Genomic DNA, 21,882 nt, shown 5'->3' with positions numbered 1-21,882 from the left:
GGTGCAAGGGTACACGTAGCGGCAGCAAGAGAAGCGCCAATGTGCAACGACTCTGGCCTTACCTGGGTGGCTAAACAATGTACAAACGTGCAGTTATACGTAAATTACAGACAAAAGTGAACCAGAACGGGAGCACTGATACCATGGCACAGAATCCGCATAGGCACGCCGAACTCCAAGCAAGTATGAAGAGGAAACAATGCGAATAGCAATGACACAAACTGTGCTTCAAGTGGCTGAGTGTTGCCAAGTTGGTAGCTTCTGTGCAACCATATCAAACTGACTGCTGGGAAGTAGTTTTGGCACGCAAACAGATTCCCCTTCAAGCACAGCCCACCACCCGAAGGTGGGATTCGTCTCGACCTTAACTACCGTGTGCATAAATGTTGCACAACACCGAGTAAACTAAGGAAATACGTTAGAGGCAACTGAAACCTGAACGGAAGTGCACACAGGAAAAGAGTCGCGGGCAAGTGCTCTTCACACAGCTTTTGTATAGGAAGGCAAGCTTAACACAATGCTACAGCCTTTGCCCGCCATGACCCATGTGTCACGACCTCCTTAAAATGCCATGTCTTGTGTACAGCGTTCACAGCGGAGTTCTTCCACAATGTGCACGCGGCCGACGCGAAGTCCTCTTCGTATGCTGGAGCATGACCATGCCTGAAGGTGCTCATCGAAGTTTAACACTTGTAGCGAACCACTGCCTGCCGTGCTCAAACCCTCCCCATCCCCAGAGTCTCATCCCTCCCCAAGAGCATGATTGGAGTATGCGAGTCACAGCGCAGCCGGCCCGCAGCCCAGGGTTGTGTGCGGGGATGACAAGATCGTCTTCACTCCTCCACCTTGGGGGCCTCTGCCGTGGGGCTCTCAGTTTTGACTTCGGCGGCGACCTGTGGGAAAGTCAAATGTAAAGTCAAATGTAAAAAAAGGCAAGACAAAGTACGTAGATGTAGACAATGCTAGAGATGTTGGTACTGCTTTGGGAGCACAGGAATAGGACCTAGTTGCAGGCACAAGTACAGTTGGTGAATAGTTGATTTGGTGACAAACAGCCGCAGATGCTACTGAAGCATAGGACAGGTGTGGCACCCAAGTCATGGCGGGTCCAGTCTGTCAGACTAATTTTGGCACTTCACAGACCACAAAAAGACCACTCTCATGGCCGCACACTAGGGAGCACATCCATATAGAAAATTGTGGATTTAACATTTGGAGACTCCTACAGCCATAACAATGAGGTGTTGGAAGGCATTAGAAGAAAGAAAATTCACTACGGCTACCAGTAGCAAACCTTGGAATGGTTTAAGATATCCTTCAAAGACAGTGACCAGTGAAGGAACATTGCATCACCATGGCTTACTATTGTAGAGAGACTGCAGTTAATGACTTTCCAGTTTAAGATAATATCTAGCAAGAGTTACATTTTACTCCCGTGCACGTTATCCATCAGCCAACTTGTAGGGAATGGTTGGAGACCAAGCAGCAATACACCGCTGAAATGTGTTTGAAAGTAAAGCATCCCAACGCACTGTGGTCATGTTAAAATGACGCTTATAGACTGCTCAATGTAACAGATGAGCATATTTAGTGCGGGAAGGGCTAAAACAAAAGGTTAATCACCATCGTGGACACCATTTCATGGAGATGTTGACATCAAATGCTGAAAGAGGCAACGTTAGAGCTGATGGTTCCTCCTATTCTGTTGTGACAGCTCAAAGTGACAACACCAAATAGTGCTAGCAGATTTTTTTGGTTGATTAAAAATTTCAAATTGGGTTAAGAAATCACCCAACGAGGTTTGCAGAAGGTTCACGCATTTTAGGGAGTATTCATTAGAGGAGAAAGGAAGCGAAAGGATACCTAATTTAAATTTGACAAGTAAGCCAGGTTGAGTAGTCAAGAGTTGCAGTGGGTAGGATAACTAGGTAAAGTAGCAAAGCAGTGGTCGCAGTGAGCCATGGCGGTTTATGCAAAAAATGCAACAGTTAGTAGCAACATCCCTAACCGCATGTATTGTTTGCACAAAGCTTTGAGCACGGAAGTGCTGAAGCAAAATAGCTAACTTCAAGGAATTAAAAAGGCCTACTGCTGCTACTGATTTATCAGCAAAAGCAGGTTTCTGGTAGAAAATTGAACAGAACCACCACTTACAGCTTCTTCAGGCCTGGATTCCGTGGGACAGGTCTGAGGAGCAGGTGCCGCAGGTTCGGCCACAGCGGTGTCCTCCGTAGCCACAGGGGAAGCGACCTCCGGTTCTTTCTCGGTCTTTGCAGGCTCTTCAGATGGAGAAGAGGCAGCAGGAGCCTCCGGAGTAGATTCCACAGCAGGTGCAGCTGGAACCTCTGGAGACTGAGCAGGCTGCTCAGCGGGCAGTTCTGTGACAGGTGGAAGGTCAAGGTCTGTGGTTTCTGGCACATGAGCTGGTGCAGCGGGAGATTCAGCAGCAGGCGACGCTGCGGCAGGCTGCTCAGCGGCCGCGGCGTCTTCGGGCACAAATTCAGTTGGCTGGGGTTCGAGGTATCCTGCGCCTACGAGGGGCGATGTCACGGCATCAGCAGTCGTGGCTGGTGGCTGCTCAGCAGGTGCGGCGGGGGCCTCTGTGGTGGGGGCTGCTGGCTCTGGTGCCTCGGCTGGCTTTGCAGGTTCTTCAGCAGGCTTCTCTTCAGTTGTAGGCTCGTGGACTGGCTGCGGCTCCTCAACTGGCTTGGCTTCTTCAATTGGTTGGGCAGGAACCTCGGCCGGCTTGGCCTCAGTCAGCACAGCAGCTGGCTGAACATCCTCAGCGGGCTTGACTTCTTCCGCTGGCAGGGCTTCCGTAAGCACAGCGGCAGGTTTGACATCCTCAGTCGGCGCTGCAGGTGCCGCTACGGGTGCGGCTGGCTCTGGAACTTCTGCGGGCTTTGCATCAACTACAGGTGCTTCGGGTTCTGCTGGCTTGACTTCTTCCGCTGGCTTTTCAGGAGGGACGGCGACTGGCTCAGCTGGCTTCTCGGCTACAGGTTCAGCTGTACCATTTGGAACAGCAGACTTTGCTTCCGCACTGACCTCGTCTTTTAATTTCTCAGCGGTGCCGTTGGACGTGACCTCCTTGGGAACATCGACCTTTTCCGCAGGAACTTCGATGTCCTAGAGAAGGAATAGAAAGAAAAAAGGCGCATTAGTAACAAGGTATGTGCACTGAAAAGGCCCGAGTACTTGGCACATTCAGTTATTTGCTACAGTAAAAGGTGTCCTAGATTGCTCCAAATGCCACGTAATCCTCGACATTCTTACCTCTGCACGGCAGTGAGAAGACACACACACACACACACACACACACACACACACACACACACACACACACACACACGTGGACCACTGGACGTCTCACGGACGACCGAAATCGCATGTATAACGAATGTTCATGAATTCACAGAATCAGATGTATTAATTAGAAGGATATGTTCAACGAATACTACACCGAGGAATACCAATGCATTTACGAACATTTTACACTTGCTTAACACGTTCTGTTAGCGGATTTCAATTCCCACGTACTCTTCCCCCAAAATATCGTTGGAGTGAGAGGTGCTTCAAGTTGCAGAAAAATAGGCTTAACAGTAGTAACATACGAAACTTGCAATATACAAGAAAGGGTATTGATGCACAAATTTTAATTGAAGTACAGTAGCCTTTTCATTTTTGCTTGTACTCAGTTTCTGCCGTTATTTGATGCTTCGCGGTAACCGCTTCCACGGGCGGATGTCGTCGGGCAAACGAAAATTTATATCCTTTGTACATTCGTTGCTGGATCTCCACAGTACGTCCGCAAATTCACATCCAGACATTGACGCACACTGGCAGTCAAAACCTGGCATTGGATGTTCGGCGGTTTTTCGGACGTTCCAAAGACATCCGTGGTGCTTGGACATGTCATAATGTAGACACGGTCGCATGGTATTAGCCATGCTAGCGCGTGTTCCTAATATAAAGGCAAGGCTTTGTGCAAGTAAGATTGTGTGCATGCGACAACTGGGCCCAGTGCGGCATAAGACACGGGGAACGAAGTGGAATTAAACTGGATGAGGGGGCATTCCATTTGGGCATGCTGAAATACATCTCTGGACGTATTGCATACGGCACAATAAAGACAACTTTTAGGGAAATGATAACTGTGCTGAACGTAATGCAGAAATGTAGATCAATATGTTTAGCAAACAAGAACCAGGCGCTTCCAGGGTTCCTACAAGGATAACTGCAGAAATAGATGGCTTGTTGAGAAATGCACGTCTGCTGAATGTGGGAAGGACGCAAAAAAAAATCCTTGACGAGTGGCCAAGTACCCACCGTATAAAAATTTCCCTGGACTCTTAAATGTGCAATGCAAAAAAAAAATGCTCTTGGAGTTTTTTTGCGGGGAGCGGGGGCGCAGCACAGCGAGTGCGACACTGCAACAGCGACTCCAAGACACTGCCGCATGCCAAAATTAAAACGACTTGCAAGGGCGTCCCCGTCAGAACAGGAAACGAAGTGCGCAGGGCCCAGAAGCGGCCGGCATTTCGACAGCGCGCGCGAGCAACTGCGGCGTCACGTGCGGCGAGGGGCACGAGGTTTTGCGGTAATCCTGAAGCACGCCGGCGCGGAGGCGGGAAAGCGGCGCGCACCGGCTGCGATGTTTACGGTTTGCGCGCGCGAGCCGCGCAGCAGGCTGGGAGCCAAGCAGTGATGACGTCACGAGAAGAGGCGGACGGGCCTCCGCTACGCGGACGAGAGAAGCAGCGGACGCCCCACAACGCGTCACGGAAACGTTATCGAAGGGAACGAAGCCGTTGATGGTAAAGGCTTCGAGATGAAATAACGCAGGCAAAATTCCAGTAGAACTGCTTTGGAATTCAGGGGCACCGATTGATAGATGAAACCGAGTGCTACTGGGAACATTTCAAAGAACCACTGTCCTGCAAAAGTGTTCCGTGCACTGCAATTTGCGGTCGTGCGTTTGTGAAACTTGCGCGCGAGTGTTCGAAACATATACACCCTTTGGCAAAATTTTCTAGGCCAATCGTAAGCCTTCTCGAGCACAAAGAATTTAAAGATGAAGCGTTACCTTCAAATGCGACGAAATTTATGACAGAAAAGAAAGGTGTTCTCTAGCTTTCCGGCATAAAATGTTTCAGCAGTGCTAGGGAAGTAAGCCTCCATTAAATTCTTAGCGGTCTGCTCAATCGGGCTTGGCCTAGAAAATTTGGACAATGACTACCGTTTTTTACGTCGTTCTTGCCTCCGGAGAGTTCACCCACGCTGTCGAGTTACGATTATGATCCTTGACAGTTAATACGGCGCAAAATAAAAACAGTAGTTATAAAGCATAATGTACCAACTCGCCCATTTCAAGCGTGTTACTTAAAGTTTATGAACACGCAGAAGACCACGCCCACGACCATCTTTTTCCTAACGTTATTAGAGGTGCGGACGCTTTGATAAGGAAAAACCGGCATTTCATGTGGTAGGGTACGTCAACCGTTTAAAGCCGATTGATTAGTGCCGGTATTTCTTTAGAGGACACATGAACAGAACGTTTCACGCCCGGAGACGCGTCCTGTGACAGCCGGACCCAAATAGCAGCTGGCAGGGGGATTAACAGCCCTGCGCTGGCGCCCGCCTGGCCAGGAAGCGCGCTCGCCCTGTGAAGTTATACATAGCGCGGAAAAAAAGAAACCGCGCGTGATCTCTGCCATTGCTGTGCTCGAAGGCCGTCGCTTCCGCTAGCTGTGCTAATGATCATGACAAGATGGCACTACACGACAGGACGCACGTTAAACGGGTCCTCGGTGTCGAAAGGGTGCAACGAAGAATTAACTGTTCTCTTGAGGCGCAAAGTTAAGCAGTAAGGAATTGACAGAAGCCGAGTTAGTAATATCGCTTGAGAGCACCGTGATATAACATTTGCTTTAAACGGGAGCCATACATACAAACGTTGCAAAGCCTTAGAGTAAACATGGTTAAACATGACATGATTAGCAAAATGTAAACATGACGGAATGAACGAATGTGCATGACCGGGTTGCAAGTTGATGTTGGTTGTTTGGTTCATTGCCAAGACTTAATTGCGGCACTAGAAACGAGGTCGGAAATGCAGGCAGAAAGCAAACGAAGGCCGCAAGCGTTATTTTAGACTGTTTACCTGCCACGAATGCACCTGCACCGGTTAGTGGGAAATGCTTCAACACGAACACGCAGAAAAAGGGCTTTCTAAGACGGGAACAACCTAAACGACGACACTGAATGTGGACGAAGGTAGATTGTGGTCTAATTGCCGATACTACAGGAACAGGATACAATTATTGTACAAGAAACCGCATTGTAACCAGGCGATACATTTTGAGCCAAATTTAGTACGCGCTGTTCGCACGTGAAAGCAACCGCGAGGATAGGCCAGGCTAATCACGTTAGATGTGGCACGGACTTGCATTTTGTGTTCTGAACTAGGAGAAGCATCGATCAAAATTGAGCGGGGAAAGTACACCTGTGGACCACAACTAAATCGAACCACTACTGCGGGAGTAAAAGCCAGCCGAGAAGGCCCCTGGGCGAAGTGACACCGATTAACCGCAACTCGAGCGAGTGAAACTTAGAAGGCTACAAAATTGCCAGCGTGACAGTGCACAACGCAAGGGAGCGCCCCAGCGCGACACAAATCTGCAACTCCACCTATACGCGCAAGATGTCCTTCAAATTCCCGAGTTAGTCTGCAGTGTCAATATCCATCGAAATGCTCGTAACGGGTAGTAGTAGTTCCGATTACGTAGAGGGCTTCCCACGTCTGAACGCCGTCACATGTGCGGCACTTAGGTTACTGATTTACCGAGACACGACGTCGGGCTTTCGGACAGGCCGAAGTTCACTACAATGACTCGAGCAGGCTTCAACGCCATGTACAGTTCAGCTCAAAAATAGACAGGGACCAGAAAAAACAAGACAGGAGTACTCGTGGTGTGTCCTTTCTAACTAGGCCAGTCAATTACGTTACTAAATCATATTTGAAGTTTTTATGGCCCGTTCCTCGTTGCGACCTCAACGTCATTCCAAGTGCCCCCAAAAGCTAGATAGCAGTGGAAGCAAAAGCGCAGTCAGCAAATGAGTCAGGAGGCGCGCATTCAGGCAACCCTAAAGCACCGTGGACATTGAAAATGCGTAGACACTTGCGGTCGCCACCCCAAAAAATGCACCCTCCCCGATGCAGTTTACAATCGAACCAGTGTCCTCTTAGTCACCCACGCAATCACCTGGGCTAGTGTATTGTATCGACGCCGCTTGTATGCCATCCGCATGCTCCAACAAAGGTTACGGATTCCCCCCACGCCCTGCGGGGTTCGAGCCGCCCAGACGCGCGACCTATAAATGCGACAACATGCGAAAAGACTAGGCGACAGGAAGTCTGGACGCGATGAGTCAGCGTGCGCCATTCGGCGGCCGGATGAACGCCGAGCGGTCCGGAATAAACCGCACCCGAGTTGAGAGCAAGAGGCACCCGATGGGGGGCTGAGCACCCCCCTGTCATCCGCCCCCGCGCCCCCCTTTCTCTTACAGAGGCATTCGGCCCGTCGAGCCCGCTACGTCCACATTAGGAAGAACAGCCCCTCGCCCGCAGTCTGGAGTTTGTGCCCCAACAGAGCTGCCGCCCTGTCACACGAGGGAGGGTTCACGGTCGTCCGGGGGGAGTCTATTCCGGGACGTCCAGACGGCTGCTGGTTCCCGTCAGCGTCGCTCTGGGCAGAGACTTTAGCCGAAACGTCATTGCCCCCCGATAACAATAACCGCGCTGGCCGGAGCAGCTGGGAGGCAGAGTCAGCACACGCGGTGCTGCTATGGAAATAACTTCGTCCGACGGCGCGGGGTTGACGGAGGCGTCGCAACCCTGGTCTATTGCACTCGAAGGAGGTCAACAGCGAGTTCTGTGGGATAATGGACGGTGCACGCCTACAAAATGTGGGCGGTTGTAATCACCGAGTGTAATTGCCGCAGTCCTTAGCGGCGACGCCGCGTTGTTAAAGCGTCCCGAGTGCGGAAGAGGAGACATTTGTGTCGTCGGCTGGCGGAGTCACTGGCTCCGCTCCGGTTGCTCATCCGAGCTGATGAGTCAAAGCACTAGAGTCGACGGATACCGAATCCAATTTGAAGAGGTTGGATGGGCACACCGAGAAAACGGAACGTTTGGAAAATAGTGCTTCCTCAGGGTGGGGCAACAATAGAAAGAGACAACGGCTGATCCTTCCCACGGTTGATGGCGCTTGATGAGATTGCCGGTGACCAGCGGTTGTAGTTTCAACAGCGCGTGGCAGATAGGCTTTGTTTGAATCTCATTGGTTTAGTTGGGTTTAAGGTCGCACAACAAACGTCAGACTTAAGCCGAAAACCAGTAGACATCGACACGTGACAAAAACTGGCACCGACCAAGAATGTATAAAATCCAAAAAAGACGTTTCGGCTCCCGTACGGGTGCCTTGTTCACAATAAATCTTTCACAAGTTTGTTCACAAGTTTCATTGTGAACGAGGCAGCCGTACGGGAGCCGAAACGACTTTTGGATTTTATACGTTCTCGGTCGGTGCCAGTTTTTATTGTCATGTGTTTTCCTGACCAGACGGGTTTCCGTCCAACCCTCGATTTCAGACATCGACACGGTGGAAAGTGGACAGTCGACACAGGGTACTTGTGCGCTATCACGCACTGGGAGGAAGGGGGGGGGGGGGGGAGAGAGAGAGAGATGACAGGGTTGAAAAAAGAGCAAAGAAAACATGCAAACAGGGGCGGAGAGACGTACACGCGTATTTTTTGTTTGTACGACATGTAATCCCGCATTGCAGTAGTTACGTAGAAATTTTGCGGGTGTGATAATGAAAGGGGCGAATCGTGCGCTGAATGTGGACGAAGGACACGGTCAACTAAAGACTCGCGAGCACAAAAGTTTCATGGCCCGCACTTGGTCCAACGTACCGCAAGATTGAAATTCGAAGCAAGATTGGGCAAAACGACATTTTTGGTCGTAGACGGCGCCCAGAAGCAGAGGCCCTGTCAAGGCTAACGGGGAAAGCAGGTGCAGCTAAATGTGGACCATCGGGAAGGTTAAGCGACTGGCCTGGGAGCTGGATATAGTGGAGGGGGTATTCAACAGCCGCTGCCGAGGTGAATGCGCGATTGAAGCGGTGGGGGATGGAGTATATAAGCTACACGACAGTCATGATAGAGATACTACAGGGGAAGTCAAGAATGGGGTAGCACATACAGGACCAAAGTGGCCCTTGTCTGTCAGACAAGCTCATTCACGTGCAGCTGGAAACTTCGCGGTGTCACTTGGAAGCAAATCACCCGTCAATTTGAAAAAAAAAAAAAAGTGTAGGCTACTGCGACTGCAGCACGGAGGATGGACCCAGCTCTACACCCACAGCACAACAGGAATGACCCCGATGAAGACACGGGTGTGAAATCATTTTTGAATGTGCCTTCCACTGTACTGTTAAGGGGGACTAACCTGATACGTGTCCATGGGACTTGTTAATTTAGGACCCATGGGCTTAAAAAGCATCGTGTTCTTTTACTATGTTACTAACGGCCCAGTTTTCTTTTAGAAATCATTAACTGAATTAAACAAACACATTTTGGTTTATATAGCTTACACTAGATGGCGCTAGCTCTAGCAAGAGAGCTTTGATTATTTCAGTACAGGAGTGACATATTTCCAAAATAAGTGAACTAGGCCGTTCGGAACATTTTCATGGATGTGCGAAACTTTTCCTACTGGTGCACGCTGGTTTTTAAGACCGTGGCTCACGAAGGAATGTTAACGGGCGAGCCCCCTTACGCAATACGCACGGATCGTGAGAGCTGACGCATTTTAACAAGTGCAGCTTGCCAGGGTGCAGAAGGCCGGCTGACCGAGTTCCAGAAGCGAAAGAACACTTCTGGCACGCGCTGGTAACGCTAACGGGGGGACCCATTTCGTTTACTCTCCCTCCTTTTTCCACGCGTCAACGAGCAGAAGACACTTGTAGAGGCCCGCTCCCACTTGACAGCGAGCCGCGCTCGAACACGCCCACCCATCGTTGACGCAAAGCCAGCGAACGTGGACGGCTCCCGTTTGACGAAACGAGCCGCTCGTCACGTCGGCTGACGTTCGAAGCGATGCGACACATTCAATACCAGCGCTGACAGCTGCGCCGACGTGCCTCCGTGACAAGGTCGCGGTTTAACACAGGCGCAAAAAGAAAAGTGGCACGTGGTTGTTGGCACGAACAGCGGTATGGTGTCCGAATTTCGAACACGGCCCGGGTGCTCTCTGAAGAAAAACGCCGTTTGGACGAGTTCCCAGCAGCGATGCATCTAGCGTGCCACGAAACACTGCTTGGTGTAAAGGCATCCACTGTTACGTCGCACACAAAGCCCCACCAGATAACGCCGATGCCGCAGTACAGTATTGAGTGAGGACTTGTTCGAAGATAGGTACGAGGATTAGGCACGGCAGTTTAGTTGCTTTGCATAGTTTACAGTTTAAAAAGTAACGTAATGCAGCAACTTGAAACAATTGTTGAAGTTGTTTCGCCGTAAAAATTACTGTGCTCTGATACGCAGATAAGAGGTACTGCTCCCCAGATTCGATGCAGCAGCTTTTACCCCGTCTTAATCTTGAGCCGGTTGGCAGCGAAACAGTTCCGGTGCTTTGGAAGTGTGGCATGTTTGAAGGAGCACTGCAGGCAAGCATACTACTTGCAGATACCGTTCAGTATCGCTAGTCCGCCGGAAAGGGGGCAAATTGACAGCACAACCGGCAATATAAGCATGAGAAACAGATTGGCAGTATGACCAACTTGGAAACTTGTTCTGGCAGAGACGTTGCTTGAAACCGCTACAGTCAGGGCGTTCACAACGAACCACAAAGCTTCTGAGGAAGCCCGTAGGTCACGTAAGAGCGGGTCAATTAAAGGCGTATCTCTTTAAACTGCCCCCTGCACACCTGAGAAAATGCTGCTAACTGTAACTGCACGTATTCTAACGCAACAGGAAAGCACCAAAATCTAGCTAGGTGGATGAATAGTTCAAATCCTGAGGCCACTCGGGAATCGTATCAACGACAGCTGAAGAATCCGACATAACGAGATTCACACGAGACCGTGGTGCGCAGCCGAAATTAAAAGCCCTAGTCCAAAGGGGTCGTCGAAAACGCAAATCAAGTATAGTAAGTCACGAATGCGGCGCGGAGACACTTTCCAACATGAGCACCCCAAACCGCTTTCTCCGGAGTTTAGACACGAAAGCAAACGCAACAGCAGGGGAATTAAGAAAGCCTTAGCGGTGGCGCAATGTAGGCTACGGAAAAACAGTACAATCAGAAAGACAACGCCCTAGAATGAATGAACAGAAAAAAAAAAAAACCGCTGCCGCCAGTTCAGCGACGTTGACAGGCACCCACCGCTACTTAAAATGCGGTTGCGTAACGTGCGGAATAGATTAACGAGTCAGACCACATTCACAAACGGTCATAACACGCCCTAACCTGCACCCCAACTTCCGACCGCATCTAACCAAAACCGCGATAGAGCCGGACAAACGAAAGCGGACGTTCGAAAAAAGGCGGACGCAACAAACGCATCGGACAAAAATGCTGCTTTGTCCATTGAGTTAATAACTAGCCTAGTCTTCTACATCAGTAAGCGGCTGCTCCACAACCCCAAGTTCCCGCCCATATACTCGAATACCGAAACGGCAGCTCAAGACACAGAAAAAAAAAAAAAAAAATAGAACTACGCACCATGTTCGTAAGCACGGGAGAACGGGCTCAAGACGACCGAGTGAAGGGAGCTCTTGGCCACGAAGACTCGAAGGAAGAAAGCGCAGGCTAGTTTCGTGCACGACGACGACGACCCGCACAGTTACGAACGGCTCTGGTGCCTGGCAGCGAGCGACTGTCAAACGATACGCCGGCGTGCCCCGTTTAAACCTCGAGATGGCGGGGCGGGGGAGGGGGGAGGAGGAAACGGGGTGGGGGTGCCGCCCGTCGAATGGGGGGCCGGGAATAGCGGTACGTCGACGTGACGGTGCCGTTCCTTTCCTAGATCAAGTGGGCGAGGGGGACGCGAAAACAAAATTGCGACTGCGCCACAGGTAATAGTCACGAGGCCTTCTTGCCTTGTTTTTTTCGTGTTTCTGCGCCGAAATGAAAGTGTTTGACAAGGGGTCGGTCGAACACATCGTGCACGCCACTAATTCGCATTTATATACCGGATAGGCTTTGCGAGGCCCCAGCCTTGCGTGTCTTATTCTTTCCGTTTCCTTTTCAGCCTATTCTGAAGTTACGTGTTAATGTTACGTAATAACGTGGGCTTTTCTTTTCCAGTTGGTTTAAATATAACATAAAAAAAGGCTGGTAGCCGACGTAATGCTGACGTAACCTGGTCACTGCCACACGTCTTATTTTTTCGTTAGCTTTCCGGCTTATTTCTAAGTTACGTGTTAATGTTACGTAATAATATAGTCTTTTTTCCCTTGGTTTAAATACAAGAATCAAAAAGTTCGTAGCCGACGTAACGCTGACGTAACGTTGTCTCTGCCATCTGTCTGATTTTTTCGCTTGCTTTTCCGCCCATTTCCAAGTTACGTGTTAATGTTATGTAAGAATGTGGACTTTTTTTTCAGTTGGTTTAAATATAAGAACAAAAAGCTCGTAGCCGACGTAATGCTGACGTAACGTGGTCTCTACCATGTGTCTTATTTTTGCGTTTGCTTTTTTGCTTATTCCTAAGTTTCGTGTTAATGTTATGTAATAATGTGGACTTTTTTTTCTCAGTTTGTTCAAGAACAAGGATACAAAAGTTCATAGTCGACGTAATGCTAACGTAACGTGGTCTCCGACCTATGTGTCTTATTTTTGCGTTTTCTTTTGAGCGCATTCCGAAGTGGTGCTTGTGAATGTAGCCCCTTTGTTTTTTCTAGAATTGAAACAATTAAAACAAGAATTTGAAAGCTCGTAGCCGCTGTAATGTTCAGAAAAGACTATTCAACACGAATTATTTTTCCCCCGACGCACCGAACAAATGCGGGATCTTAAACTAACATTGTTACGGCTCCGGATTTCGGGGTTTTAGGTACATAAAAAATCAAAGGACGGTTTTACACACTGAAGACGCACTCCTGGAATTATAAGACCCGCTGTATGGAATGGCCACGGATTAATTAACGCGACCTTGCAGTCTTTCAACGCGCGCCGAAAATTCATCACACACGGCCGTCTTACTTATTTCGCATTCGTCGGAAAAACACGCGCAGCGGTGATCAAACCAGGCCACGCACGAAACACAACGGATAATCAAATCCGCCGCAATTGAACGACGTTTTACAACCAGCGACGTCTTACAGTAACCTTTCGCGTTTTTGAAACACGTAGCAGCTTTTTCTCTGCCAGGACTACCCGCTGAGTTACGCCGCCACACATTGTCACGCGAGCAGGATCGTTAATTAATGACCGAAGGTGACACCGTAAACTTTTAAGAGGATGGTAGGTTTGTCGCCTTGGCAACTTTCTCCGTTCCTTCTCGTCGAAATTTCCCCGCTTAATTAAAAAAAAAAAAAACCCGGTCATTTCTACTGACGTGAAACCTGGGGAGGGGGCGAAGCATGTAGTGTATAAGTGTATTCTTGGCGCCTTGGCGTTTTTGACAACGGAGGTGAAACCGTTGGTGGGTAGAGGTATACAGCTTTGTTGTAAAAGTATCTTGTCTTTGAAGCACGAAGCTTTCAAGCGCGAAGCGTAAACGAGTTCCCCGGTGTTTTTCTAGTACGCGTTACGTTCTAGCGCGAGGCGTAAACGAGTTTCCCGGTGTTTTAGTACCGGGACGACACGAAACGATTACGACGACGACGACAGGAGACGCCAAGGGGCTTCGCCCCTACAAGCGTAAAGAGGTTTATCACACCTACGAAAAGGCGCGTTCATTTGCATCAGCCATGCTGTCTCCTCAAAGTAACAAAGCGCTATTCCCTTGCCAACGACAGTGATTTAAAAAGAGAAAAAAGAAAACATCCGCTAAAGTTTAAATCTTCCCGCCTCGAGCACGGGTTCTGCGCTCGAGCTTTAAATACTCCCCGCTAATTGATTTATCTCAAACGACATTCAACTGCGCCGTGATGCAGCGAGCGACACGGGCAAACCCCGGGAGCAGCTACGCAGCGCCAACAAAACACGCCTCGCCCCTGACCTATTCGTCACCGCAGCCCGGCACCGAACCACCTTGTGACGGAACCGCGACTGCCCCGATTAACCGCGAGCTACCCTCAAAACAGCGACTTCCCAGCGAAGACCACCGGCGCATCCTCCTCTCTCAAAACCAACCCCCTCGCAAACGCGGCCGAGTCGTCTCCCTTCCGTCTCTGCAACGGGTGATTACGAAATCCGTCTCCAGCTGCCGCCGTCACGGCCTGCTGTTATCTCTAAGGTGCACGGCTCCCGAACACAAACAACGGTCGGGTTGGGAAACTGACGCTTACGTTCTCACGTGAAGCTTGTCGCCCTGCATCGCCTCAGAGGTAGGAACAGGCGACGGAGCACTCCCGGTAAATGAATGGCAAGTTGGGCTAGTTCCTGTCGAACCATGACGTCCGAAACAGAAGAAACGACGAAGAAACAGCGCTGCGCCGTCATCCTTTCTTATTTTCCCCGTGTCTATGTTGCGCTGTTTTGAACAGCACGAGCGGTCACGGGGAATCGGATATTAGCATACCTCTGCCGAGGGGAGAGGTTCAAGACACCCACGGTCGGCGCCGCCCAGACCGACGCCTCTTCCGCGGTCTCGGCTGTCCGTAAACGCAGTCACGTGGTCTCGCAACAACGCAGTTGGGAGCATTTATATTTGTGTCCGAGCACACGGGGGCTGACGCCCCTGACAGGCAGAAAATGCGGGACATTCGGTGTGAGCGGAACTGCGCAGTTAACGGGTCGTCGTCTTCGGTTTCGCGGAGCGTCTGCTAAAAGGCACTGGCCTAATTACCGGGGTACTGAATCAGATCAAAATATACTTTAAACCGCTGCGGAATACACCAGGAAAAAGAAAAGAAAGTTCTAAGGGCCCTGGCAGCCCCATTTAGGCATTTAAGCTTGTTGCGCTGGGAGCGATAAACCATTTGATCTCTGGACTTAGCTGGCGGCGTTATGCGATGGAAGGAGTCAACTGCGCATGTGCAGAACTGTAAAGATCGTGGCAGTATCATCGTCATCATCATCACCAGCCTATCTACGCTCACTGCAGGGCGAAGGCCTGCTAACTGCGACCAATTTACCCCCGCAAACTTCTTGATCTCATTTGTCCATCTAACTTTCTGTCGCCCCTGGCACGCTTGCCTTCTCTAGGGATCCACTCTGTTACCCTTAATGACAAACGGTTATCTTGCCTTCGCATTACATCCCCGGCCCACGTCCATTTCTTCTTAGTTTCTACTAATATGTCCTTTACACTAAAAGAGTTCACTAAAGGGTTAACACAAAGGCTCACTAAAAGGGTTCAACTTAAATTGAGGACGACTCAGCGAGCAATGGAACGGAAGACGATAGGTGTAACATTAAGGGACAAGAAGAGAGCGCAGTGGGTCAGGGACAGTATCGTATTAAGGTTTAAGGTGTAGCCTCCAGCAAGGCGAGACAGATCTATATCTCTTTGCTTCTATCCCTATTACAAGAACGACTCCCTGAAATCCAAGCCTAATCAAACAGGACTCAGTACCGTGTTTTCTCGGTTCTAAGCACCCACGCATTTTGCTTGTTAGTTTGGCGGGAAGGGGGCTGGGGGAGGTTAGCTCATTACCGTATTTTCTCGGTTCTAAGCACCCACGCATCTTGTTTGTTAGTTTGGCGGGAAGGGAGGGGGGGTGGAGGAGGCTAGAGTCAGATGGCGGCTTAGAGTGGATATAACCCCCAGTTAAAATGTGAAAATTGTTTGAAATATTATTTCAGCTGCAACGGGCATGGGTGATTAGAATCGAGGAAATACGGTAGATCCAATCTACGCCGGCGCCCCGACAGCTTGGCACCAAGACGACCCGAGCAGGCACCGAGGGGTTGGGGGTAATGATGGGCTGCGGCCTGAAGCGAACTCGGCGGTAAGCACATGACGGGCCGCAGGGCTGTGGGTCCCGACCGGCGGCTTAGAACGGAGGGGCCATGTGGCGCACGCGCGCTCTGCTATCTGGAGTACCCGAAAAAAGAAAAGTGCAACCACAGCGACGCCCATCTACTTTAGGTTGACGCAACCCTGCCGTCAAGCCGTCCGCTATTTCACGATGAGAAGAATAAGGCGTGAAGCAAAGTGTAAGCACACTCACCACCGGCGGGCTTGTCATTTTTAAGGAACCCTGCTACACTTTCTTAACGAATAAAGCGTAACGAATAAAGCGTAGTTGCCCAAGATAACCACCCAAGAAAGAAACACCGCCCAAGAAAAAAACAGGAGGTCCCCTCTTCAGTCTCTGACTCTGGGACCTCCTTCTGAAATCTTCTATTGTATACATTCTTGTTGTAACACAAAATGAAACAAATTCAAATTCAAATTCAAAATCAAGCATTTTTTTTATTTCAAGAGGTCTCGCGTTTTTTTTTTTTAATTTCAGGATGTCTCCTGTGTCAGCTTGGTTAAATGCTGTCGTTGGACGTTCTTGAAATTTAAAATCATTACACTCAAGAACATACACATCACGTCTTTTTCTATGCATACACGTTTCGAAATAGCTTTCGCAAACGAGTAGGGTAGCCTTCGAGACGTAACGAATTTCCCAACTTTGTGGATGCTTCCATCACTCGTCTGCTAAAATTAACCACCCAGTGAAAAATCTAAGTTTTTTTTTCGAAATTTCGCGCATGCTCAGTGGAGCACAACCAGAGAGGCCCACGGTTAAAGCTTGCACTCTACCAAGCAACCCCAGTGACAAACCCGACTCGACTGGGCGGTGATCTCACCACCGGAAAAAGCAGTCAGAAAACATCTCCGTGACTAAGCGAGCCAGAACTCGCTGATGGCATTGAACCCCGAGCCAGATATTGCGCCGATAAAGAGGAAGCGCCGATAGCCGCCTCGGTGGCACCACGAACATGGGCGGCAAACAAACCAACGTTTATCGGGAATTCTCTGTTAAAGGCGAAATACGTGTTTGGGCCATTAAACAGACTCCTAGCTCTCGAAAAAGAAAAAAAAAAAAGCTGTCGTCAGCGCTGAGGAACCTGGACTCTCGACGGCCATTTTCGGAGGGAAAGATTCTGTGCCACTGGCCTTCTCTGTCATCCGCTCAGAAGGCGACTAAGGAACTATTACGTTTTCTACGGGCGACGAACTTGAACACTAGGCTATAGGCTGAGAGCCTCCAGTGTCAATCACTGTCAGTGCGTCAGTGCAGGGCATACGTGTCTGGTCCAACTTTTCCTCTTTTTTTTCCTCTCTCTTTTTTTGCCCATTTCCCCTTTCCCACGTGCAGGATAGCAAACTAGGCTCTAGCCAGGTTAACTTTCCTGCCTTTCTTCTACATTCTTCCTTCCTTCCTTCCTTGTCTCAAACTTCAAACAAATAATGGAGATATTAGGGAAAACAGATGCAGCAGTGGCCACTCCCCAGTCACTTTCCCGCGATTTATCTATGACGTCACAGAATCCTGGCCCTGTGATTGGCGGACGCCGACCTGCGTCACCGCCAAGGAACAAGAGTGGCCAATAGCAGCTGGGCCTCTAGTTCCGTTTAATTGTATTCTCTGAACGTTAACGCGAGCTAACACACAGGTAATTGTTTTTTTTTTGTGAGCCGACCCATATTACGTCACTGCTGCCCATATTACATCACTGCAGCGCGAAATTTGAATTTTTTTTTTTCAAACTCCGGCACGCATGTCCAATAGGGCAAACAATCCGCGGTATTTAAAACGCATTTACGGCCACACCCAATCTTTTAACTTGTCGGCACTGCCAACAGCGGTAACATTATGGAATTATCTTCCCGGCACACCCGTTTCAATCACTGACCATTCATTATTAACGCGTAGCATTCTTTGCCGAGCACCCCCACAGCCAGCACCGAGTAACGCCCTGCATTTCTACAAGAATGCAGCAATCACGGAGTTCCACCTGTAATCGTTATAATAGCGCAAATCGAGATAACTGGTAGCACGAAATTTTCAAAATACTGAATAACAAAAATATAAAAAATTACGGAAAATGGCGAAATGTGTAACGCCCTGCATTTCCACAATACTGCAGATTTCCCGAAAATTTGAAATGTAATCGTTATAATAGCGTAAATGGAGATAATCTGTGGGAAAGTATTTAGAAAAACGAATAAATTTGGCTGTCAGGAACTCACACATTCACGACAACACACTCAAGACAGGCGGCATAAGAATGCTACGCATTAGTAGACAATTCTGTGAATTTATACAGAATTTTTCGGCAACCAAGTGTAGCAGCATTATTCATCCTAAAAATGTAGATTTGTATATGTGCGTATGTGTTTTGTCGCCTTTTTGCTGATTTTGTAGCGTGAGCTACAGTGGCCGAGTTTGAGCAGTTTCGCGTGGCTCCTGGAGAGCCGTGCTGCGCATGCGCGAGGAGCAGTGACGTCTCACTGCGCACAACTGGCGCGCCAGAGCCGCCGCCACCGCGACTGGATTGGATTGGATTGGGTTGGGTTGGATTGGAAATCACTCTATACGCGGTTACAACTCAAGAATGGCACCACCTCATGTAGTGTATCACTCCGCCAAAGCGCCGGACCCGTGACGTCAGTGCGCTCGCGTTTTGAAAGGGGTTTGCTATGAATGCGTGATATCGTCTGCCTTGTCTCACGCAGTTTGTTTGTCGTCACTGGAGTCGTTTATAAGCATATAAAGTCCAAAAAATCGCGGGAACGCGCGGGAACGGCTCACGCCATGTTCAAAATATTCCCAGTAACGCCCTACTTGCGCCGCGCGGAGAAACATTCGGCTACGGTGATAAGGCACAGCGGCAACTTCCGGTGCCGTTCTTAAGTTGTCACCTCTTCTGTTAGTTATACTGTATTACCACATTGTATTGCTTTACACCACGTTGCTTCGGTTCAATTTGTGTTTTTGCTTTTCTCGCCCCTTTTACTCAATGTTCCTACGAGAACCTGTAAGGTAACGTGAATAAATTTTAATTTGAATAAATTTCTCGCGTTTTCTTCGGTTACAAAAACGTCTTTCGTGGCTGAAACGGGCTAGCTTTTTACTGGAATGACTAATATTTTCACATTCAAGAAAGTTGTATTTTTTTGTCCCCTGTATACACCTGCGCCTACACCGAAACGACGAAATTCCACACGCATAAACCGCGAACCGGACATGCCTTACGAATGCGAATTACTTCTTATCGTTCTATTTCGGCGTGCCTGGTTGATGAGAGGATCCGAAGTATACGACACAGCATCTATGGCTTCCGGTCGCTAAGACAGGAATTTTCACGTGTAGCCATACATGCACTACCGCGTACCGTGGCACTCCGCCAGATAAGGCAGCTAGTGAAAACAGAAAAAAGCACGTGCGCGGGGTGTCATTAACTTGCGTGTTGTGAATACCAAACCGGTCGAAACCGGCCGGCTACCGGCCGGGCGACCTTGTAAGCGCTCCGTGAACATGGAGCGATTGTTCGGGGATGTCTCAACGGTACCCGAACCCAATAATTCGTTTCTGTGAAACTAGGGCTAGAATTTGAGAAGAAAGTAGCGCTGACCAGCTTATTCATTATTAAGCCTGTGCTTAATTCGGGCCCTGGGTTTAAACCATACATCGGGTCAACCCTGGTGTTCGAGACATGCACGCAACCCTTTGCGGTGAACACTGCTGATTTTAGATCGAGCATAGATTTCACGTATGAGCCCGAAGTACACAGTAAGACATTCTGGTCCATTTTTTAAAAGCCTTCCTTGGTTCAAGCCCTTGCCAAGTGTCCCAAATTAAAAGTTCCTGTCAAAACAGTCTACTGCCGGGCTAAATATAAATACCACAGAAAGTGACGGAGAACGCAGTCGCCCAGATAGCCGAATTGGTAAGGCATCCGAGATCTAATCGGAAGGCGTGGGTTCGGTCCCCGCCCTCGACGTGCATTTTCTCTTCACTTGCTTTCCTATATAGAATTAAAATCTTGGCTGCCCTAATCCTCATAAAAAAAAAAAAAAAAAACCCTAACAATTCCCCTATGCGTTCTAGACTGTCGGCCTTTCCTTCTCTCTGTGTATGTGGACACACACACGCACACTCCTTTCAGCTCTGGATTTTTTTATTACAAGCAAAAATTGTTTTGCTGCATGTTTTCGTACAGCTTCGAATTTCAGAAGCACAGAAATGAAAAATTACGCTACTAGTGCAAGTATTTATTAATTTACAGGCTTGACAATCAATTCGGTCATAGACAATTAAATTCTTTCTTTTCCGTAAAAAAGAATTTGTTTCTTCTTGCCGTAAAACCTATGATATCCCAATATTACAGAAAGAAAAAAATATAAATCTCGTAATCGAAATATTTACAGATTTACAAACATTTTGACAAACCGGAATTTCCGTTTCCTCACCCGCCCTGTCGTCCGTCCCACCATGCGTCCACTCAAGCTTATTCTGTTTCATATCATCCAGCCCCGCGAAAACTCAACAATGGTAATGCCGGTCGCAAGAGTTCTCGTTTTATTCTTATTAAGGCACTGGAGGATGTTGTGTGTGTGTGTGTATATATATATAAGTAAAGAGTCGGATACACAGCAAGAACAATAACAAACAAGGTTTACTTACGTAGCGGCAACGGGACTTGACTTCATCAGAGTAAAGTTACATGATCTTGCTGTAAAATCAGCAGAATCATGTAACTTTACTCTGATGAAGGCAAGTCCCGTTGCGGCTGCGTAAGTAAACCTTGTTTGTTATTGTTCTTGCTGTGTATCCGACTCTTTACTTATACTATTTCTGCGCGCTTTGTGAGTTTTATCTTTCTCTAGATTTATATATATAAATATATATCAGAGAGAGAGAGAGAGAGAGAGAGAGAGAGAGAGAGAGAAACTGGCGAGTCTGACGGCGTTAGCGGAGCAAGGGCACTTAGCTTTGCGAGCTAGATATGCATGACTCAGAAATAATAATGAACCGATTTCAAAATTAATGCACTTCTGCACTCGGGTGCGTTATTATCATCATCACCATCCTGCTTATATAGCAGAGCCTGGTATCACGACAATTAGAGCTCCATCAGCTATCGACCACCACAGCGAAAAAGTCCAATTCTCTGTACAAATCTCCCAAAATAAATGCACGACGCGAAGCACGCTATACGACGAAGGGCCAACCAACACAGCGTTACCTTAACAGCGGAAGTGGAGGTGGCAAGCAGTGATAGGCGGAAACGCACGTTTTCCCACACGCTGCGCGCATACGTAAGGGCTAGACGACAATTGTCCGCTCGGAACAAAGCAGTCCGGCCGTAAGCGCAGCGACCTTGACGCGTCCTTGGCCGTGTTTACAGACTTCGATCGTGGCTGACAGACGTCTAGGGTTCGGATGCTTCGCTGTTGGATCGATTCTGTTTGCGCAACGCGAGGCTCGCTTAATTGGCCATTGTGGACCCTCGCGCGCGTGACTGCACAAGTCGGCCGATGAGGAGGCATGCTTCTTTAAATCTCGTTTTTTTTTCTTTCAGGATGATTTCGTGGACGCCTGTTCATGAAGCAGTCATAAACCGCTGTAATAAAATTACGACGTCTTTTATTGTCCTCTATTCCTGTCCTTGAAAGTCGCCCTTTGTAGGCTCGTGACGCAGGAACTGGAACATTCGGTGGTCAAGTCGGTCCACGTACCTTTGCAAATATCTGAGCCAATACGAAT

At 48.8% G+C, this 21,882-nt stretch overlaps 1 protein-coding gene across 3 annotated transcripts in view; it reads right to left on the bottom strand.

The window, feature by feature from the left end:
• Positions 1 to 698: 698 nt before the first annotated feature.
• Positions 699 to 21,882, bottom strand: part of LOC144143596 (uncharacterized) — a 108,664-nt gene continuing 87,480 nt past the window's right edge. For 2 of the 3 annotated variants that reach the window (XM_077675415.1, XM_077675416.1), the window contains exons 3-4: positions 2,155 to 3,129; positions 699 to 893 (exon numbers count right to left, since the gene is read on the bottom strand). In XM_077675415.1, the coding sequence (XP_077531541.1) occupies positions 834 to 893; positions 2,155 to 3,129 (1,035 nt within the window). In that variant the 3' untranslated portion in view covers positions 699 to 833. Of the gene's footprint in view, positions 894 to 2,154; positions 3,130 to 11,785; positions 11,945 to 21,882 lie in introns of those variants that run through there. The other variant, XM_077675417.1, reaches the window with a different exon arrangement.

The sequence above is a fragment of the Haemaphysalis longicornis genome, unplaced genomic scaffold, assembly GCF_048455015.1.
Source record: "Haemaphysalis longicornis isolate Haplotype H1 unplaced genomic scaffold, Haemaphysalis longicornis Haplotype H1 scaffold_6, whole genome shotgun sequence".
In the NCBI taxonomy this organism is placed as follows: domain Eukaryota; kingdom Metazoa; phylum Arthropoda; class Arachnida; order Ixodida; family Ixodidae; genus Haemaphysalis; species Haemaphysalis longicornis.
This window is presented reverse-complemented; position numbering and strand designations above follow the sequence as displayed.